The sequence below is a fragment of the Tetrao urogallus genome, assembly GCF_951394365.1.
Source record: "Tetrao urogallus genome assembly, chromosome: 1".
NCBI classification, from domain to species: Eukaryota; Metazoa; Chordata; class Aves; order Galliformes; family Phasianidae; genus Tetrao; species Tetrao urogallus.
Window position 1 is genome coordinate 130,307,127 of NC_136813.1, and position 20,907 is coordinate 130,328,033.

At 37.5% G+C, this 20,907-nt stretch overlaps 1 protein-coding gene across 1 annotated transcript in view; it reads right to left on the bottom strand.

Annotated features, from left to right (window-relative positions):
• Nucleotides 1-2,929: 2,929 nt before the first annotated feature.
• Nucleotides 2,930-20,907, bottom strand: part of PIK3C2G (phosphatidylinositol-4-phosphate 3-kinase catalytic subunit type 2 gamma) — a gene marked incomplete at both ends in the record, with an annotated part of 204,350 nt that continues 186,372 nt past the window's right edge. Inside the window, 2 exons of the mRNA XM_079544626.1 lie at nucleotides 2,930-3,082; nucleotides 8,355-8,480. Coding sequence (XP_079400752.1) covers nucleotides 2,930-3,082; nucleotides 8,355-8,480 — 279 coding nt within the window. The remainder of the gene's footprint in view (nucleotides 3,083-8,354; nucleotides 8,481-20,907) is intronic.

Genomic DNA, 20,907 nt, shown 5'->3' on the forward strand with positions numbered 1-20,907 from the left:
TAGTGCTCTGCAATAGTTGTCATTCTGGTGACTCACACCCCTCTCAATAAAGCAACATCACTTGGCCTGCAACAACCCAGTAGTCTGATTTCCAGAGTGGCATGTTCTCATTGATTTTTTTTAAGCTAATGTGACTTCTTGTGTGAGTAAATGGTATCCTGAATAAGTAATGGCTAGTGAAGTTAGCCCTACTAATAATTCATACAGAGTGAACTGTTTTGAACATTTTGTTGAATTCAGTTAATAATTTCATTTGCAGCTAATTGCAAAATTATGATTAATTTCTGAAGATAAAAATTTAATATTTGTGATTTTATACTACAAAATTGTAAACTTGTTAACATGCACATATTTATTTGTGTTGACAAAGAGCAATCATGTTCAAGGGAACATAAAAAAGTGACATATTCAGTTTAAAGTCTCTTTTAACGTATAGCAACGGCAGTTTCTGCTTGAGCTATATCCCTTTAATGTCTACTGAAATTTTGCCACCTGGAAAAACAGTTCTGAGAAAAAGCAGCTCTTAAAATGATAAAAACTTAAGATGCTACTATTGATACCTTTTCTCAGCCTAATCCTGAACCTCCTGCTGCTAAAGAAAGACAAATAATTCACAGGCTGATTTGTAAAGGGCTACGTTCCTCATAGCAGCAGGAAGCTCAGGATACCTCTTACTGACTGTGAATTTGGGAAATAGGAAGCACAAGGCTTTGAGGTGGATTTGAAGAAGTTTAGGGAAGGTAAATGTCGATTGTATGATTTGAGTTCTCTGAGGGCATTTTTTTGCCTAACAGAGCTATCAGTGCCAATCTCATCCATAAATCGTAGTTTTCCCAACTTTCTTAGAAAACTGAAGTATTGCTGAGCTTCCAGAGGACTTTATCTACACTGATTGCAGATCTGTTACTCAAACGTGCATTTTTTTTTAAGTATGTTTTATTGACAGTTTTCTTTCTTTAATATCAACAGAATTGCTTATGTTTGCAGACAGTTCTGATAACATTCTATTTCTAATGCTGTTTGCAGACAGTTCTAATAATATTCTATTTTTAATGCTTCTGTTATTTAAAGCCTTTTTAACACTATTTTATTTAATGTTGCTCTAAGATGGAAAATCAGAGTATGCTGTAATCAATGATTAGAAAATGTCACTGAAAATAACACTGTTAGGAAATAGCATTACAGTTGTAATGAGGAAACCAAGGGAGCAGACTAAGAATCTAAAATCAATATTGAACTGTAAGGTCACGTAATTTGATAACATTGTAAGCTGGAAACAATATGTTTTCTGTTCTTGAGTGACAAGTCACTTGATTCTTTACTCAGGAAATCCTATGATCTAAAATGTTAGACTTACTGAACTTTGTAGTGATCATATCTGTATGCTAGCCAATATCTTTTCCTGCGATAAATATTTTATAGTTTTCTTCAGAATTCTAATAATAATAATACTCAATATTCAAGCAGAGTTCCCCCCTAGCTCCTTTTACTGAGGAGGAATTTAATTTCACAAGGCAATCTGGTGTATCTATTCTCAGACACAAACTGATCAAGTGACATGGCCAATTGGTTTGACGCTGAGGAAAACTGCAGCTTATTTAGATTCCTAAACAGCACTCCTAGTCCCACTTCAGGAGCTTTATACAACATTACCTTCTGAAGTCTGATATGTGAGTGTCCTTTGGGAGAAGAAGGCAATTATCTTCAGCTTCTGGAGTTATTATCCCTCTGTTGACCACTTTTCTACCTGGTAGAACAAATGTCAGATCTACTCAGTATGGTACCTTAAAATTTTACAGCAGATCAGATCACAAATCAACGTGTCTCCTGTGCCTTAAAATGTGCCCTTGCTTCTGGAAAGGTTTATATACATGCTCAGCTCTGCATGTGTATAACAGACTGGCAGTAATGGACATTTCATTAGAGTTGCTTACATGCTAAATGTTCAAAGATGTGCTTAAGTGGTTCTTCGCTTTAGGTAAAAATGCTTTGAAGAACAGAGCCCATGATCAGCCTCAGTGAACTCAGAGGTAGAACTCACATTCATTGGGTACATGTATATGTAGCCCTAAGGTCAATGCTTGTATTCACTTGACTCCCTTATACAGAATAGGAATGCAACGGGGTAGAACGAGTGAACAAAGATTCATTATAATATGATCTTAAATAAATACAACACTGAAAGCTCACATTCAATATGTTTTATTTATTTGTGAAGATTAGCTCCACATTCCTCCTTTCCTCTCACAATCGACCAGTTGTATCTGCCTCTTGGATGTCAGAATAAAAGAAATGTTGAAATAGCTTATTCACAAATGAGGATCCTAGATATAAAGTTGCATTACATAAACACCAACCTATACTGAACAAAATGTCTTCTGTGCAGTTGTTAAGTTCTTGATTCATTGTTGGTACACTTGTTTTCAAATGTACAGATTGCATAAGATTTAACATGAAATCTGCTAGACGTCTGAAATGTATTGGCACCCAGGGAATCCTCCCATGGATCCCTCTGCTGAATCATCACATGCAGTGAGTCAGAGTGGACAGTGATAAATTACACCTTTATCAGCATTGTTTCAACACCATCAGTGGAATTAGCAGGCAAAGAATTAGGCTCTGACCCACACTTTGATGTGTACTAAATACAGGGTTTTTACACTACTGTTTCACATGAACAAAAGTCTTGATTGCTGTCATAAGAATACCTGCACGCTCCTACACGTTAGAATGCAATTTCTTAAACTCACCCTAACGGGAATCTGTTTCAAGAAGATGGTAGCAATTTTAAGACAATAGCCTTATGATTAGAAATGTTGAGATCAGCAGATGAATGCATATTCTCAAGGGCAACTGAGACAAAATGTACCATGGAAAATGGAATAAAGAAACATTAGCGGATAAATAATTGAATTGTCTTAGACCACATTTAAATTTCACTGTTTCCCAGTGGATACCATTTTTCTTCATTTAACTGGACTCTGCTCAGTTGAATGTTAACAGCTCCCACAAATGTTCCTTTGCTTTTCACAACAAGCTTCAGTATATGGCCTTCAAGTTGCATAACTTTGTTGTACACAACCTGAAATAACATAAAGTGCACAGGAAAGCATAAGAATCTGTGAATTTATTTGACAAGCAAAATACTTCAGTACAGCCTTCTGGATGATGACAATAACTTTACAATAATTACTGTAAGCTGTCTTCCAGAATTCTAAGCTATTAATTATGAGCCAAATTCAAGTTAGTGGATTCAGCTCAGATCTACATTTGATCGATGTAGTTTATCTAAGAGGCGTTCTGCAAGTGTAGGCTTGTGAAGTATGATTACCAAGCATTTGTAAATAAATTTGAAACCTGTGTTGCAATACTTGATTAAAAAAATATGAATGCATGATTTGCCATGTGAAAATTGGAACTAAGGCAGAGTTTTGAACTCAAATGAGGAGATATATCAGATCTCCACAAATCTCTCCAGGGAAGAATCCAACTGTTGGTTTTCCAGTGGAGAGATTAAGATGAAGAGTACTTATCACAGACAGAAGTGTGAAATGGTAATTATGGAAAGGTGTAAATGTAAACTTTTAAGTATCTGTCCACATCAAATGCTTTGAAAAATGGTGTTTCTGTTCTGAAAAAAACAAAACAAAACAAAAAACCAAACAACCCTCTTATGTCTTTTCTTTTTTTCTTTTTGTAACTTGATATATTATTATATTTGTTACATGTTGCTTAGTAGTGCCTCAAAACAGCTTTACGTTCCCTCCACATGTCTTATGAAAGTATACCACACAACGCACAGGACTGCAGAATATTGTTATTAGTTTAATATGTTATTATACTAATATAATACATTATGTGATTAAATCTCATGCTACACACCAAAACTAGAAAGGAACATACCAAAGCAAACCCCAAATTTTATAACCAAGACTTCCACAAAATTCCACAACTGCTCTAGATCAGAAATCCGCATCATGAAAAAGAGAATAATTTTCCTTTGAAATTTGTATACATTTTACTATTTCAATAAAAATAGCTGTATATGTGATCCTGGTTGTTAACTGTATCTAAATGTGCCCACTATAACATGTGCATTTTTTAAGGGACTTATGGAGTTGTTAACATGATAGAAAGCTCAGCCCACTCAGTAGATGCTGTGGGTGTGGAACATGCCTGAGATTGGCCCCCAGTTTAGCAAGTGGAAACAACTAAATCTGGACGTTTCTGTTAGTTGAGAAGTGCTGTTAATGCTTCTCAAATTAAATGACACAGCTTGCTTAGCATCTCTTTAGAAAATTATTAAAGCCTATAGTTTCAAAAAAATATCTTTGAAATTACCTTGGTGCTGTGAGAACACAGATTAATTACGAAATGATAATGCAGTGGTTTCTGAATTAAAAAAATAAATCTGGAGTGATAGGCTAACAAGAATGAGCTGCATTCCGAATAGGCTCCTATGTTTCAATCTCTGCATTAATCAAAAACTGCTGAGTGAACTGCGTACAGCTTGATAGAATGTGAAAGAACGCTGTCAGCTAGATCCAGGCCTCAAAGGAAAGCTTTGTTAGAGAAGTGCATTTAATCTAAAATTTGTATGGATGGAAGTGTTTCCAATGTTTTTGCTATTTTAGTTGCAGTGGAAAATGCTTAAAATTTTAATCTCACCATGCAGCTTAAAAAGCAAATGCAGTAACACTGTCACTTCACGAGGATGGGAAAGTGAAACTGCCCACAGTGAGCCTGCCATGCAGCCTGCTTGGATTTACTGCACAATCTGGATGCAGTATGAAGAGGAAAGTCAGACTGAGCTTCCCAGCCTAGCCTGGGTCTCTCTGGGGTGGACTGCAGAGTGCTCCCTGCACTGTGCGTTGTGAGGAGCAGCAGTGGCAATCAGTGACACACTTCAGTCAGAGATGAAGGCTAAGCCCCAGCAGTGTTCTTCTTGCAAGGGACAGCCGGAGGGTGAACTTCACAGGCGGATCCAGGAGGTGTGAGATCTCTGGTTCTCCCAGGCAATCCTAACAGGGCCGGGCTGTTCTTGTGAGACCACAGAGCACTCTGGTCCACGACAGTTGAGCACTAGAACAAGCTCCCTGGTGTAGTGGGATGGTTGATGTGCCAACAGTGAACAGCCACAGGATTGCTGATAGAAAAGCTGACTCATCATTCTTTTTTACTGGCTTTTACTAGAAAGGTCTTACCAGGCTGCAGTCTGGTAAGTCTAATGTGCCAATTTGGAAACCTTTGGAAATTATAGCTTAGGACAGCTGTCATGACAGCGGTGCCAGCTTATGACAGCTTCAGTTTATGTTTACTGAGTGCCTTCTTCATCAAACTGTGTATGAATACAAAATCCAGCTTTCCTGTCCTCTGATAGCATATCTCACCAATATAAAAATGACCTTAAAGTGTCATCTTGGTGGCTTTCAATAGATCCCAAAAATTGTTTCTAAAATGATTATAATCAGGGAGTGGGGACTGAAGAAAGCCTGTAGACATGTGGGCAAAATAAATATTCCCCCCAGTCAGAATTTCATAACAAGAACAGTTAAACCCTGAAATCCTTGTTTAGTAACAATATTTGCCTCCTAGTTGGATCAAATGGAGGTGTGTAATGCACAGGTGGCCCACATCAGTGGGACAGCTAGGACTGGTTCACACATTCGAGTGTTTTTGGTTCCAAAAAGAAAAGCACGTTGTCTAATGGCATTTTAATGATAGATGAGGGAAAGTTGGGAGAACTTCAGTAGCCATGACAAACTTTCTAGATTCGCCCTTAATTGTCCAAATCAGCACTGAAGCACAGTGGTGCAGTTAGCTGCTGTGGCTTTGGGCACAGGTCCCCTCCTCCTCTGTTATGCCTGGGCTGTTAGTCCTGCTGCAGCTCAGCAGCTCCCTGCTCTGAAGGCAGCTGCAACAGCACTCTAGGCTGATGTAGCCTAGGGGATTGTTCATGTTTGCCCTTCCACACCACGTGCAGGATGGAGAGAATTCCCTCTTGTTCTGGCTTCCCCGTGGCAAAGCACGCCTATTCCTGCTATGGAAGTTCAATCATTCTAGAAGTCTGTGACTCTATGTGCTTTAGAGACAAAGGACAGCAAGTGTGAGGACTTGCAGTGTGTCTCATAACAAACATGACACACAAGAAAGACCCCGCTGTCATTGGTTCTGCACATTGATCCTTTTCTCAGTGAGAATTTGAACTTAAATAATTCAGACTTATTTTCAGTTTTCTAACTTTTCTTTGTTCCCACTAAACTAATCTGAAATCTCCCAAGTGATTCCTATTTATTGCCAGTAGCCTAACAGCTGGCATATTATTCTGTTTCTCCTTACCTTGCATTCCATTTTTCTGAGATAATCATTTTTTAATTCAATGTTACACCAATATGAGTGCAACAAACTGAAATCCAAATACAGGAACAAGAGAAAAGGAGTGCTTGTTAAAAGCAACTCCTAAGCATTCAGCATGGTTCATTTTATTGCTGGTCCTCCTGGACCTTCGCATCTGTAATCTCACGTATGAGTAGAAATCAAAAATAAAATGCACTTTTGCAAGGTTGATAATTTGCTGTAGGCAGTCATAAGCAATAAAAGTACAAAACTAAAAGCAAAAATACCCAAGAGAAGCACATTTCAGAATTTTCTCAGTCTCGAACATGGAGAGAAATTAATCTACAGCTTCCTTCCAGCCATTTGGCTTTAATAAAAACTTATGAACTCATAAAAAAGGCTAGTACATTTCTGTACACAGCATTTTGGACAGTAACTAACTTAAAAGACAGCTGACTTATATTTTTAGCTGTTTTCCTTCCCTGGGGCTTCTTCTGCCTCAGTCTACCAGCCTTGGACAGAAAATGCATACAGAATGATATCGCATATGGAGGAGCAGAGCTGCTAACAGTACAAGCTTTGGGTTTGAAATGCCCAAGTTCAGCAGAGCCATATGTCCCCACTGTGATTAGCAGCTCCTGGTGAAAAAGACTGAGCATCTGTGAAGAAGGCTGTAAGTTTTGAGTAAAGGATATTTAAGTGTGCATGAATTTTCTCTTAACAGCAGAAGGATGATCCTTAACCACAATTAAATCCCCTCCTAGCATTTCAGACTACTGTCTGACTGCACCTAGAATTTTGGATTTTATGGCATTCAAATTGGTCTAACAATGATTAGAAACAAAACTGTGTACCAGTGTTACTAAATGGTTAAACGGTTCTTGACCACACCACATTTTGGAAAATTTTAAAAGAATGTTAATATAGAAACAATTCTATTTCTTCTCTTTAAATAACCTTCAAATACAAAGAAATAGCTTTTGCTAGGCCAATTAGCCACATTCCACTCCTTGATTGAAAAAAAAAAAAAAAAAGGAAAAAACAGTGGAAAAATAAAAGCTAGTTCCTTTTTATTCCCAGGCAATAATATAGGGAGCAGCAATAGCAGTGGAGGAGCCTTCTTACAGCAGTGCTGGAAGCCATTAATATAAGTAGGTAGCTTTGTAATCAGCTAGAATTGGGAAAAAGAAAAAAAAAAAAAATCCCAGGAGGGGGAACTGGAAGATAAGGACTCAGTCACAGCTAACTAACTTAATTTTAATTGTATCTTATCTGTGAAACAGGATATAGTGGCCATACTTTCCATGAAGGTTGCTCAACGTATGTTTGTAAATTGCCTTGAGATCCTTAGGAGATCTAGAGATTTGCTTCATGGAATACTTACCATCTTCAATCCTACCTACTGTTTGAATCTCATCTCCTCCTACAAAAGGACAAAGTTTATGCTGCTTTCCATTTTGTAGTAAACATTTCTCCGTCCAAATGATTCCTTATACCCCAGAGGCATAAGCATGAGTGGTAAGTGAAATAATTGTATACGGCTGTGAACCACTGGCATCTCGACATAAAAAGGACTGGACTATTTATTACTGTGTTATTATTTGGGATGGTGACAACCAATTTGGTTGTCCATTTTCGAATGTGATTTTGAGCAACAGCACCCATTCAATTAGTGCTTTTTGTGCTATTACATAAATCGGAATTAAAATCAGCCTAGGTTTTAGTGCAGTGATACTGGGGCTCATCTGGCTATCGTGTAACAGTGATTACCATACAAGACCAAACAGAGTAAATAATCCAACCACTTTCCCAAGCAGAAACATACAAAAGGACCGTCTCACTGCTGAGAAAGAAGCAATAGAAAGGATTTTTCCCATTTATGGTTCAGCTTACAATAGATTCCTTCTGTTTGATCATACTTGTGACAGCCCTTAGAGCCACATTGTTGTATTATTTCAAGAGAAGATAACAAAAATAAAATGCATAAGAAATTATGGGAGAAAGTGAAAAGTACTCACAATTTCATTGTAAGTAGGGTTGGTGGTTTTGGGAACTGTTCTTGTTTTCCTTTGATTGACTTCATCAGGATCCGGCAGAAGATAAAATTCAGCATGTGCACTTGGGGCAGAGCCATCTGGGAGGTGCTGAAAAACAAAATGGTCATAAACATGAATGCCCAGGTTCTAGCAAAGAAAACAAAGAAAAATAAAGAAGTACCAAATGAAATCTGGACTTTATGCAGATACAGAAACATATCACATCCTGATCTCTTGGCTAAATCAGAGTGCTAGTGCAGCAAACGACAGATACTCTTAGAATTCAGCTTTATGCTAATTCAGGAAAAATCAATGAAATCATACAAGAACAATGTGAAGTTACCTATCTTTAATGTTTTATTTTCTGGTCCTTAAGCCTCAATCTGCTATAACTCAATTTACACCGAAAAAAGTCTAGGCCTTCCATTTTCTAGAGTAATGTATACAAACTGGATTTTAGCTAATATGTTCTCATTGGTTATAACTCTTAAGTAGAGCAGGGCTGACACTGAGGAGAACTGGCTTTTTCTAAGGGCATTTCATAACACATACAACTATAGAGGAGCCAGAAGCACTTCCTATAGCAGTATGGGCAGAACAGCATTCTTATAATAACAGCCTGCCTGATCTCTCCCATCACACAGCTGCAAACTCTCTTTAGTTTTCAAGTTCAAATTACTTAATGGTACTTAATTCCAGATACTCCAGCTTATGGGAGCTACTCCAAATCAGAACTGAGCCATTAACTGGCTCAGTCATAAGTTATAGCTGGTGGGTGTACAGCTTCTGGATAACCTCTGGACAGCTGTAATCTTATTACTAAAGCAACATTATTGTCACTTAGAAAATATATTGGTAATTTAAGAGGCTTTAAAGGAACATACAAAGTGTATAATGATGAAGAACTGTGGAAAATGTATCTGTACATGCCTTAGTGCTCAGCTCATAATTTAGCAGGTATCTTTGTGTTAGTAAAATAGTAGTATACAAACAGAAAACACAGAGTCATAAACACACAGGTGTTTATCAAAATATCGACAATTTCAGTAGTATTATTGGTATTTTAGGCATCAAGCTGACCTGACAGCTCCCAGGCAATGCAGTATCAGGATGCAAAAGAACGTGCAGATGAAAGAAGAGACCTTAAGATATCCGAAACACATGAACCCAAAGGATAAGCCAAACACTGCATTTTTATTTCCCACTGTAGCTTTCCCTGGCTCAGAATAAAGTAGTTTCTCAGATTTTGATTATTCACAGTATGTGACTAGAAATATAGGGCTTTCTACAGACATCGTGAACAATGTCTTCCTGTAATAGGAGACACCGCTGGTGTCCTTGAAAAAAATAGCTTTCTGCTAGGAAGAAAAACAGTGCTTGTATGTGCGAGCAACCAGTTCTTGCATAACAAATTTGTTTTTTGTTATCTGAAATGATCCTTCAAGGCAGATGATGTGGTCAACTGGAAAGACTAATATTGCTATACAGAATCAAGGGATGTACTACTCAAATCATTACATAGTGTCAGCACTAGGTGAATGATTAATGTTACTGTCAGTAAGCTCTGCAAAGTATATCTGATGTAAAATATATTTGGGATTAAGTTAGCTAGGATTCAGCTACCAAAATAAGAATGCCATTAAATGGCATTTTCCCAGGACACAGTACCATATTGTTAAAAAAGGATTTATAACTTACACTATCAATTTAAAAGTCCATCTCTATTGATCTGGGACCATATTAAAACTTCAGTCAAGATTGACAAATAACAGTAAATTGAACAGTCTCTTAAAAATCAGGAAATAGAAAACAATGTAGCCTTGTACTACTCCAAGTAACCTGGATCCTATCTGTATAAAGCTCTTCCTTCAATGAATAGATAAGCATCACTATAACTAACTTGAGGGTCGACAGATTTTGGTAATTTCAGACACAAAAAAGAATAACATTTAAAAAAGGAGTTATTGCCAGCTCAACTGCTGCAGCCCAGCATAAGGATCTTCACCTTCTCAAGCATGGAAATGCTATAAAAATGGGATAGTCTTGTAAAATGTCAGGCTTTATAAGTCATACCAGTGCTGCATTGCCTAACCAGGGGCCATGTCAAAGCTAATATCGAAAGCTAAGGTAAGGAGCAACTGAAAAGGGCACTGGGCTGAGAAGGCCAGCTGGTAGGCAGGAGACTACAAAGGCAACAGGGAGGACAAATGCCTCTGCCTGGTTCCATTTCTCTTTCAGCTGCTGAGACAGGTCCGCTCTGTGCCCATTGCTCACCTGGGAGAGCACTGTCACAGATCATGGCAGCTCAGCCTGACAGTCATCTGCCAGGGAAAGAACTGAAGCTGATTGCTGTGTGGTGGTTTAACAGAACCTTTGTACCATAAGCACACACAGTGGGTTGAAATAGAGTCAGATAAAATTTCGTCTATGCCTTACAGTTGCTCCTTGTCTTCTCTGGCTCGTTAGCTAGCCTTCAGCCAAATCACTTTCCTCCATCAGTAAACTTCTCCCAGAATCACAGAATCACAGAGTGGTTTGGGTTGAAAGGGACATGAAAGCCCACGCAATCCCAACCCTCTGCTGTGGGTAGGTCTGCCACTGAGCAGTTCAGACTGCCCAGGTTCCCATCCAACTTGGCCCTGAATGCCTCCAGGGATGGGGTACCCACAGCTTCTCTGGAAAGCCTGTGCCAGCACCTTGTTGCCTTCTGAGTAAAGGATTTCCTCCTTTCATCTAATCTGAATCCTCTTTTTAGTTTAAATACAAGGAAGACACTTTGCAGTACCACTGTGCCTCATGAAACATGGAGAGAAAACTACTTCCACTCTACTCCTTTGAAAGCAGCTAAAGATATGTTGAAAGAGGTGAGTAGGAGGAGAGGGTCAAGACAGAATATCAAAAGAGAATATTTTAGCAATTCACTGAAGAAAACTCAGGGCAGAGCAGTTGCTCAGGGATCTTTCAGAACTAAAAACAAAGCCACTTTTCATGAATAGCAGCAATCAGCCGCCAAACTCTTAGAGGTAATTTAAAAGGCAGCCATCTGAATTCCAACTAGAGATTCTAGTTTCGATTGTCGTCTTGACCTTTTTTTTCTTCCCACTTCACAGATGTTTTCCCACTTTTTCTGACTCTGCTGAGAAGGCAGAGGGAAGACAACTCCCAGATTCCACAGTTGTCCCAGTTCTCCTTCTGCAGGGCACTGTTATGCCATCAAGTAATCAAGGAGCTTCAGCTGAGCACTGTTCAAGCCAGATCATATATTCCACTACCCAACTGCCCTGTCCAGAATCCTAATATGAAATAAAACAAAACATCTTACAAAACTCTCTCACTGCCCCAAAGAAGACTTTGTTCCATTGCAAACTCACCACTGTAAACTTTAGAGGATGACCATGATCAGCCAAGGCTTTACAAGAGCAGACTCCAGATATTGCATACAGTGAATTTGTTGGCTTCTCTTCTCATTGGCACAACAGCAAAATCATTTTGTATGAAGAACTTCCTTCTCTAAAGGATTGCTAGAGACAAGACTCATGGTGCTATTGGAAGGGAGTGTACTATGCTAGACCGTCTCCAACAGGAATGAAGTGGGATATTGGTGGTTTAAGAATCATGGTTTGAAAACAAGAGTGAGATTAATGTGCTAGAGTTATCTTTTAAAAATCTAAAATAAATGAAATTTGAAGTAAATTGCTTTAAGATGAATAATATGGCAGGAAAAACTCAAAAACTTTTGGGAAAACTAGATCTTTCTCAGTCTTTCATATATGAGTTGAATATTTGTTTGAATAAGAGAAAATGGAGAAAATATAAGAACTGTTATTTAGAGATTGTCTTCTATCATATTCCAGAATGTCACACTTAGTGAACAGACATGCTGGATTGTCCTTTCACCTCTGACACTCTGCACTGGCAGATTTATAAATTTAGATAAACATGAAGAATATCTGACCTAAATACCACCCTCATTTACTCCAAACAGTATCTTTTCTGAAATGGGTCCATTATAAACATGGAATAAGATTTCTAGCTGCTTTATGGGTGAATTCTGAAATCCAGCCAAATAACCCCTTTGTTATCAGTGGATCAAACGTGACTCACATCTGTTCATAGTCCAAGCCAGAGGAGAAATCAAACAGTACCATAGGAATTCCATTTTGCACTTTAACTACTTTGCAAAGCCCTTACAGCTTGTACATACTTGTAATCAAGCAGAGAAAAAAAAACAAAAACAAAACCAGCTTAATATTGAATTCCATTTATGTTTAATCCTCTAATATTTTCATTAACTCAAACGTAATGTAAATTTACTTCCTTTAAACAAAGTTACTTCCAATTTTAATTATGATCTTACTTTTTTGACTGCGTATTCTTGTAAACAAATTCCAGCAGTAAAAATCTGTAAGGCTGCAAAGGTTTAAAAGCAAGTTCACAACAGAAATGCCATAACTCTTCTTACCATGTGTATGGACAAAAAAACCCTAACAAACAAATACAATCCACAACCCAACAGTGGTTTTCATCTGCCAATAAAACAAATGAGTTGAATTTCTAGGCAGACTCCCAGTAATTTCTCCATATACAAACAAGGCTCTGCTGTATAATTTTCTCAGCAACTGACCTGTTTACTTGACCCTATTAATGACTAAAGGAGGAACTCAGCTATAACACTCTGTATATGGTTTTAAAAAATCCGTTTATTTTTAAGATGCTATTTTCTACTAAAGTCTCAAAGAAAGTAATGAAAATATTGAAAAGAAAGGAGGACAGAAAGAAAAGAAATAATGATCTGAATCTACTTCTCTCCACATCTGTAATTCAATACTGAAAAACTAATACAGACATGTCTCTGTTATGTCTGTGTTCCATTTTTCACTCCAATTTTATTTTCTGAAACTGAAAAGGTATTGATATTTACTTACAGAAACCCACATAGATAGGTTATGTCTCGTGTAATTTAATTTTAAATATGCTAGCTGTAGCTGGGAAATAATAGATGAAATTCAATTAATTTTTCCATGAGAATCACATTATCTTAATGACTTCTCTCCCTTAGTCATTACTAACCATCCCCAACTCTTCTTCACAATGGATTCTTTGTTAACATTACAAAAGGGCCATCTACTTCAAAATTTACCATATTTAAACTATGCAATTTAGCATGACAACATGAATACTGGGATTCACTTATATGAATTTTAAAGAAAATTTTATGATGTTAAAATAATTGACTTTGGGGATAATCCATTGTCATTTTTTTTTTTTAAACCATCTCTTCCTAAGTGACTTCAAATTTAGTTTTTCAGTGACTACTGCCTCAAATTTACATTACTTCATCTGTTTCTCTTAGTGTTAGACTTGCAGATATTTTCTTCCACCTTTAGTCCCAGAGTGAAACAGAGTGATGGCTCCTGAAGATTTGATAGCTTCAGCTGCTGTTCTCTTTTTTCATTTTTCACCTTCAACTATCTTGACAAAAAGAAATGATCAAAGGTAACTTGCATTAACTAATGCCACCTTTCCACCTCTATAAATAACTTCCTTTCTTCCTCTGAAATTAATTTCCTGGACATTTTCAAATCTCAATTGCTCTTTTCCTCTTCTTTGATGAAAAAAAAAAAAAAAAAAAAGAAATAATTCAGGCTTTAGAAATGTTCCCATCTCAGCTTCTCCCCCAAAATGAAAAGAAAGGAAACAAATCCTTCCCTTTCATCCAGTAGTTCCAACTCAGTTTTCTCAGTTTTCCTATCTATTACCTTCATGTGTTGTTTTTCTCTTACACACATCACCATCAGAATTTATCTACTATAAGGTGAAGAAAGTACTCAGAATATTCCTTAACATTTAACGTGAAGATATCCTTATATCTTAAATGAAACCATGTTACCATGGCAAATGGTTAGAAAAAAGCCCTCGGAACTCTAAAGCAAAATATTTATATATTAAATGTAGACATAAGATACACTTGATTATTTTGCAATCAGGGAGGATTACTAAATAGAAAAACTGCAAAAGAATTAGTCTTGTACCGCAGCAACTTGTATGAAACAGGAGTTGACTAGATTAAAACTAGTAAGAAATGCAGAAGAGCCTAAGGATTGCTGCACTGTCTTCCTCTGAGTGACAGAGCGAAGTCCATATGTAACTTTCCAAGGAAAAGCTAAGTGTTTGCAAGCTGCAGCTTTAGTAGCAACTACTGCCTCTGCTTTACAAAAAAAACATAACATGCCCTTTGGCTATCTCCGAATTTAAAGATCTGAGAAAATAATCAGCACTAAAATAATGCTATTACAAAGCAAGAAGTTCCTTGCTTTGTACAAGAACAGTGCTATATACACCTTGAGGACTAACTACATGAATGAGAGGTTCTGTTTTTACTTCATAAATTTTAACATGGAAGTGAAGACCCTTTCTTCCTTTTCCTTTGAGACTTTCATATCTCAAAACACTGAACAGCTGTAATCTACTCTGCTACTACACTTCTCATTTTCCCGACACAAAATATTTATACATTATTTCAAAGAATACTAAAACAAAAACCATATTTTTGATAACTAACAAATAAATACAAAAGAAGACAATCCACTATATTGCTATGGTGCACCCTACATGCTCTACAATTGGCAAAACAAAACAGAAAATCAATCAGACAAAGTAACTACACAGATAGGGTATTTTTTCACAGTCCTCTCTTTTTTTTTTCACCCCAAATTTCAAAATATTTAATTGCTGCTCTGCAACGTAAGTTTTATTTTATTATATTTTCTGGTGCCAAAATTTCTTGCCCACCTCTCTGTAAGGAATCTCATTCCTATTCCTGACTTAACTCTTATCTCATGCAGATACGCAGGTATGTGCATAAACAGAGGAGACACTGTGACAGACGACATTGGAATAGAGGTCACTGACAAAGCAACAACAACAACAAAAAGAAATGAAATTTATCTCAGTTTAGCATATCTTTGCATCGTTTCAGATGAACATAAGTGTTGTTTCAGGGGAATTCTGGAAGACATTTATTGAGCAGGTATTTTCTGCTTGTCAGAAATCTTCTAGTAGTGTCAGTGAAGCAAGCCTCCAGATGGCTTTGTCATTTACTGTGATAAAAATGCAAAGGTGCTATACCCGTGTCTCTGATTTGAATCTCCAAATATATCCTGAGCACACTGTGCAGCTCAATACCCTCAGCATCCCCCTCAACCTGCCTGTTCTGCATGCAGCCTGTCAGAGCACCAAGTGGATAAACTATGCCTAATGCAACTGCCGTTAGTTGAAGAAAAAGCAGTGGTTTTCTTACTGTGGTTTGTTCCAGCCCTCTCTCCCTCAAGTGATATAAGGTATTTTGGTGAAAAAAAAGTGCAGTTTTTCCAGTTCAGCTTTGATTGTAGTAGAGTAGAAGGGAAATGGACACATGCAGCCCAGCTCTTAATAAAAGATGATGTGCTGTATTTCTAAGAGGGAGACCTACAGCCATTCTAGCAAAAATAGGGTCTAGAGCTGTAGTGAGTCACAAATTCTCTGAAGAATGAACCAGCCATCCAGCCAGCACTCTCCGAGGTCTCCTGGCTATCAAATGGGAAAAAAATAACCCTCAGTCACTGAGGCAGAAGGAGAGGTTCACAGCTACAGCTCTGAAATGAAGATACCATTTCTGGGCAAAGAAGTTGAAATGTTGACATACCCTAATGTATATGTGAGCTATGATTGTAAGTACTCAGTAAAGGCTACATAGCTTTTTGTAATGCTGTCAAGGAGGTAGGCAAGAAGCAGACCAATCTTTTTCAGGCTGGCTTGGTTAAATCACCTACACTTTGATGTATGACTGCATTTGAGAAAAGGAAGATGTTTTAGATATCTGCACAAATGAGCAGACATGACAGAAGCCTCATGTGAGGCCCTCCTCATTCACAATGTTAGCTGGGAGCCTGATGGCACTTGATACGTCAGCTCCTGTATGTTCGGGAAAATGAACTGCACATTAAATGTTCAAAGAGCAAGATGGAAGTATAGGTTTTCATCTAGATTAGTTTCTAAAATACCCATGCCTTGTGTCACCTCAGATGCCAGAAGGTATATATGGAGGAGGATATGTGACAGAGGCTTCGTGGAAAACTGGCACTCTTCTGGAGCAGACACTGGAGGACAAGGAAGATACTTCACGGTGTTCACAGTATCCACAGTCAGAGAACTGAACTCCCTCATATGTATGTGTCTTAATTTCAAACTGAATCCGAATCCCAATTGGTACACAGGCAGTGGTATTTTTTAAAAGGAAGAAGTATTTGTTAAACATTTAACAGAAAGAGTTCTTTTCTTGCAAGGAGAAAGACAGATTCAGAGAATCAGGCTGATTCCCAAAAGATTCAAAGCTTCATAAGATCTACGTAAAATGCTTCTGATCTGCTTCAGTCATTTGAGAGGAAAACTCATCTAACTGTACTTAAAATTAAGAAAAGAAAACTGTGATATCCAGAAGGTCACAAGGGTATCCTGGGCTTCTAAGCCTTTATTACTTTAGAAAGCTCAGAAACCAGAACCAAAATATTTCAGAAAGATGAGGAAAAGAACAGGGATGTAGCTGCCGTTCAGTTTGAAAATAATGACTTCTTGATAATCCGAAAAGAGCTGTATATTAGGATAGATGTAATTCCAAACGAAATGGGAAAGAGTCAGTGTGGACATACAACTGTGATTGTGAGGTAAAATGGGCTAGTGTCTGTTACTGTCTGCAGCCAGTAGCAGAGAAGTAGAGCTAGAAGATATCTTCAGTAAGTCATGATACAGCTTTGTTTGCATTTACACTGTTTCTGAATTAACAGAAAAGAAAATGATGAGTGTCTCTATCCATCTTACTCAAAGTGTAAGTCTGGCTCCTGAGTCCTGTAATACTGCACCAATGCTCAGCACTAGATTACTGGATGGTCACTAGGACCATGTGGTTATCAAAAACTTGCAAATACTGCAATAAATAAGTAGGTAAGTAAATAAATAAATGTGACTGTATAACCTGCAGTGCAAATGTATTAGGTACATTTACTCACAGTAACAGATATGAGCAATAATCACTAAAAAGGTTTTGTGTTGTTGGGTTTTCTTCTTTTTCTAAAAGAAAGAAGTGATATGTTCTAGATTCCCGAACCCCATGCTGTACTGCTATCTTCAGCTCATTTAAGGTCTTTTTTTTTCCACATAGATGAACAAATATATCAAAGTTCAGTCATGTCTTAAGATTATATTATTCATGTACAAGCAATGTTGATGCAGGATGTAGAATGCAGAGAATAGGTTTCATGGAAAGATCTCTCTCTGAAGCTTTTGTTCTAGAACTGCTAGATTGCATTCCTTCTTTGCATTTTCCTCTTTGCACCCTGTATTATTGTTGAATTTGGAATAACTAATTTCCCAATTAATATTCAGTTAAAGAGTTTATAGGATTGGCTGAGATGTAGTGATCTACATTGGACCCTTAGAAATACAGATCCCAGAATTTCTTAACTGTTGGCTCATAGAGAGTATAAAAGAAATTAGCCTTTCAGAAAAGAAACCACATAAACGCTGTTGTTCAGTTTCTCTTTGTCATATTCATATTATTTTCTCTCCTGGTCTAGGCAGAGATGAATGTAAAATGCATAAAGAAATGGCAACTGCATTATGTGCCTACAACTGCATTAAGTGCCTGAACCAGACTACTTTTAATTTTTGAGACTGTACAGAGCCCCCTCCACTTTTCGGTGGGAAATTATTCTACAGCTTGCACCCTCCTTCTGTAAGAAACCATTTTGTTACATGATGTGTGCAATTTCTGCTCCTTAGTTACTTCTCAATACCTCTACTTAAAATCTTGCTCAACATCCTAAATAATTCCTCTTGAACCTTGCTGTATTCTCGATTAAATATTTGTACAATTGAGTTGTGTCCTTGTTAGTTAGTTCTCAACTAAGTTTTAGTAACAGTACATCACTCCTGGAGTATAAATCATTTCCAAGCAATCCTACTGAGAACTGTTTTTGAACTTGAATTCTAGTTATTAAAAAGGTTCCTGAGAGCAATATTCTAGCATCAATACCTTATAAAGATAAAATACTTAATTTCTGCATCATAACGCCAGGATCTGACCTTTGTCATTGGCATCTCTCCTAGCAACCTCATGTCCCACCATTTGCTTGTTTTATTTCACATTATTACAGGAAATAGATCCGTATCTCCCTGAAGAAATAGTTTTCATTTGCCCAAGCTACTTGTGGTGCTCTGTAAATTACTTTTATTCATTTGATCTTACTCCATCTCCACTATTATTTGCAATGTTTTCTTCATTTGCACCCAATGGCAAATTTAATTTACGTTTGCCTTCATCTCTTGGGTCACTCAAATTGTTAAACAAAACTCATTCTTTTTATTTGATTCAAAACAGATTAGCTGTATAGGGAATTACTGAAAAACTAGAAATCGGAATTTAGAGTTAAGGCAGTGCAGTGTCTGTGACAGATGAAAGGGTTTAACAATAAATGATTATGGACATAACTTTCCATACAACATATTTGTCAAAAACCTTCTATAACAAATATGTCGGAATCCAAAAGTGATTTCTGCACCACAAAATCATATCTCAACTCTTCCCTATCTCAACTACTGCTGAGTAATAGCCTTTGTTTATAGATACTCTGCTAATTTTCAGTCCAAAAGAGAACATGTTTGCCTAAACTAATTTGTATTCATTTTTAAAGTACTTTCTATGAATACAAAATTAAATCCAATTACTTTATAAGCTGAAGTTAGAACAAGAACTTTCTTTTCACGGCTCTTTTGTTTTCCTGCAAAAATCACTGGAGAGCACCATATGTATGTCTTACTTTCCCACATCTGCCAAATTTCTGATTTCATTCTCTTACCAATATTTTCTGAATAACTTTCGTTCATCTCAGAGGGATTTTTTTTCCACTTGTTTTCCACTGGTGGATGACTGGTCAGGCTTTGCTTACCCATGAAACATATTCCCTATCCCTGCTGGCTTATCAGTGGGCCTTGGTAAAGAAAGCAGGAAATATTCATAATATTGTTAAAGGTGTATGTAATGTTGCTTTTTATGTAATTGGCAGGCACTGCATTGCTGGTATGTGATATATTCTCCATTTAAATCTACAAGGGCTGCTCTAAAAGTAATGCCTCTTGTTGTATTATGCTGACTGACAACATCAGAGGTGGATGTTGGTGGTATGGCAGTAGAGATTGAACCTTCCCACCAGTATCCCACTACATTTTGTTACTGTGCAATAGATAGCAGCAGACAAAATGCATATGGCAGTCTGACAAAATGACATCTGACATGGAAATGTGTAAGAAGTAAAGGTGTGCCATTGAATTTCTCCTTATGGAAAAAATGACACCCACTGATGCTTCCTGAACATGGCGACAAAGAATTGGATGTGAGCACAGCGAGGCAGTGGGTGATGCATTTTGTCAGTGTTGACAGGGATGTGAAAGACAAGCCATGTTAGGGATAGCTAAATATTGTTTTCAGTGCATCGGAAATGAAGTTGGCAATGTTGGAATATCACAGATTTTTGTGCCAGGTGGATCCCATGAATTCTCACACAAGAACAGAAAGAATGCAAATTTCTCAGGACCTATTGAACCAATACAAGGCTGAAGGTGACAATTTCCTGGGTTGCATCATTACTGGTGATGAGACGTGATGTCAGCACTATGAGCCGGAATCAAAGCAGCAGTCTGTGGTGTGGTTACATGAGAATTCCATATTGAATAAAAAGTTCAAGATACATTTCTCAGTGGGTGAAGTGATGTGCACTGTCTTTTGGAATAGGATAGAGGTGATCCTTCTGGATTTCCTAGAATATGGACAAACCATCAACTCTGATCACCACATCAGAACACTGACAAAGATGAAGGCTTGAACTTCTAGAGTCAGGCCAGAGAGGAAGACAACCTTTTTCTTGCAAGATGATTATGTCAGGTCCCTATACAAGTTTGAAGATCGTGAAGTACATTGCCAATCTTAGTTGGACTGTCCTATGACACCCACCATATAGTCCAGATTTATCACCTTCTAACTTTCATCTGCTTGGGCCAGTGATAGATGGTCTATGTGGGCAACATTTTCCTAACAATGATGCCATCATAGCAGCTGTGAAATTGTGGGTCACATCCACTGATGCAGATTTTTACAAGCGTGGCAAAAAATGCATAGCTAATGGTAGTGAATTGAAAAAATGCGTTTTGTAGCTGAGAATTTGCTCTGTCAAATAGTGTTATTGTTCTCTTTGTATCTGTTGTAGTTTCCATGGAAATAAATAGGAGGCATTACTTTTGAGGGGACAAACACAGCAGCAAGACAAATGTCTCATTCCCCAGTCTGTACCTATAGCCAGGGTTGCCCCTTCCCAGCTGCAGAATTTGGCACTTGCTCTTGTTCAACTTCATGTGACTGGCAATTACTCAGCTCTCTAATTTGTCTAGCTCCTCCCAGTTTAGTACCATCAGCAAACTTGCTCATAATCTGTAAATATTAGTGGAC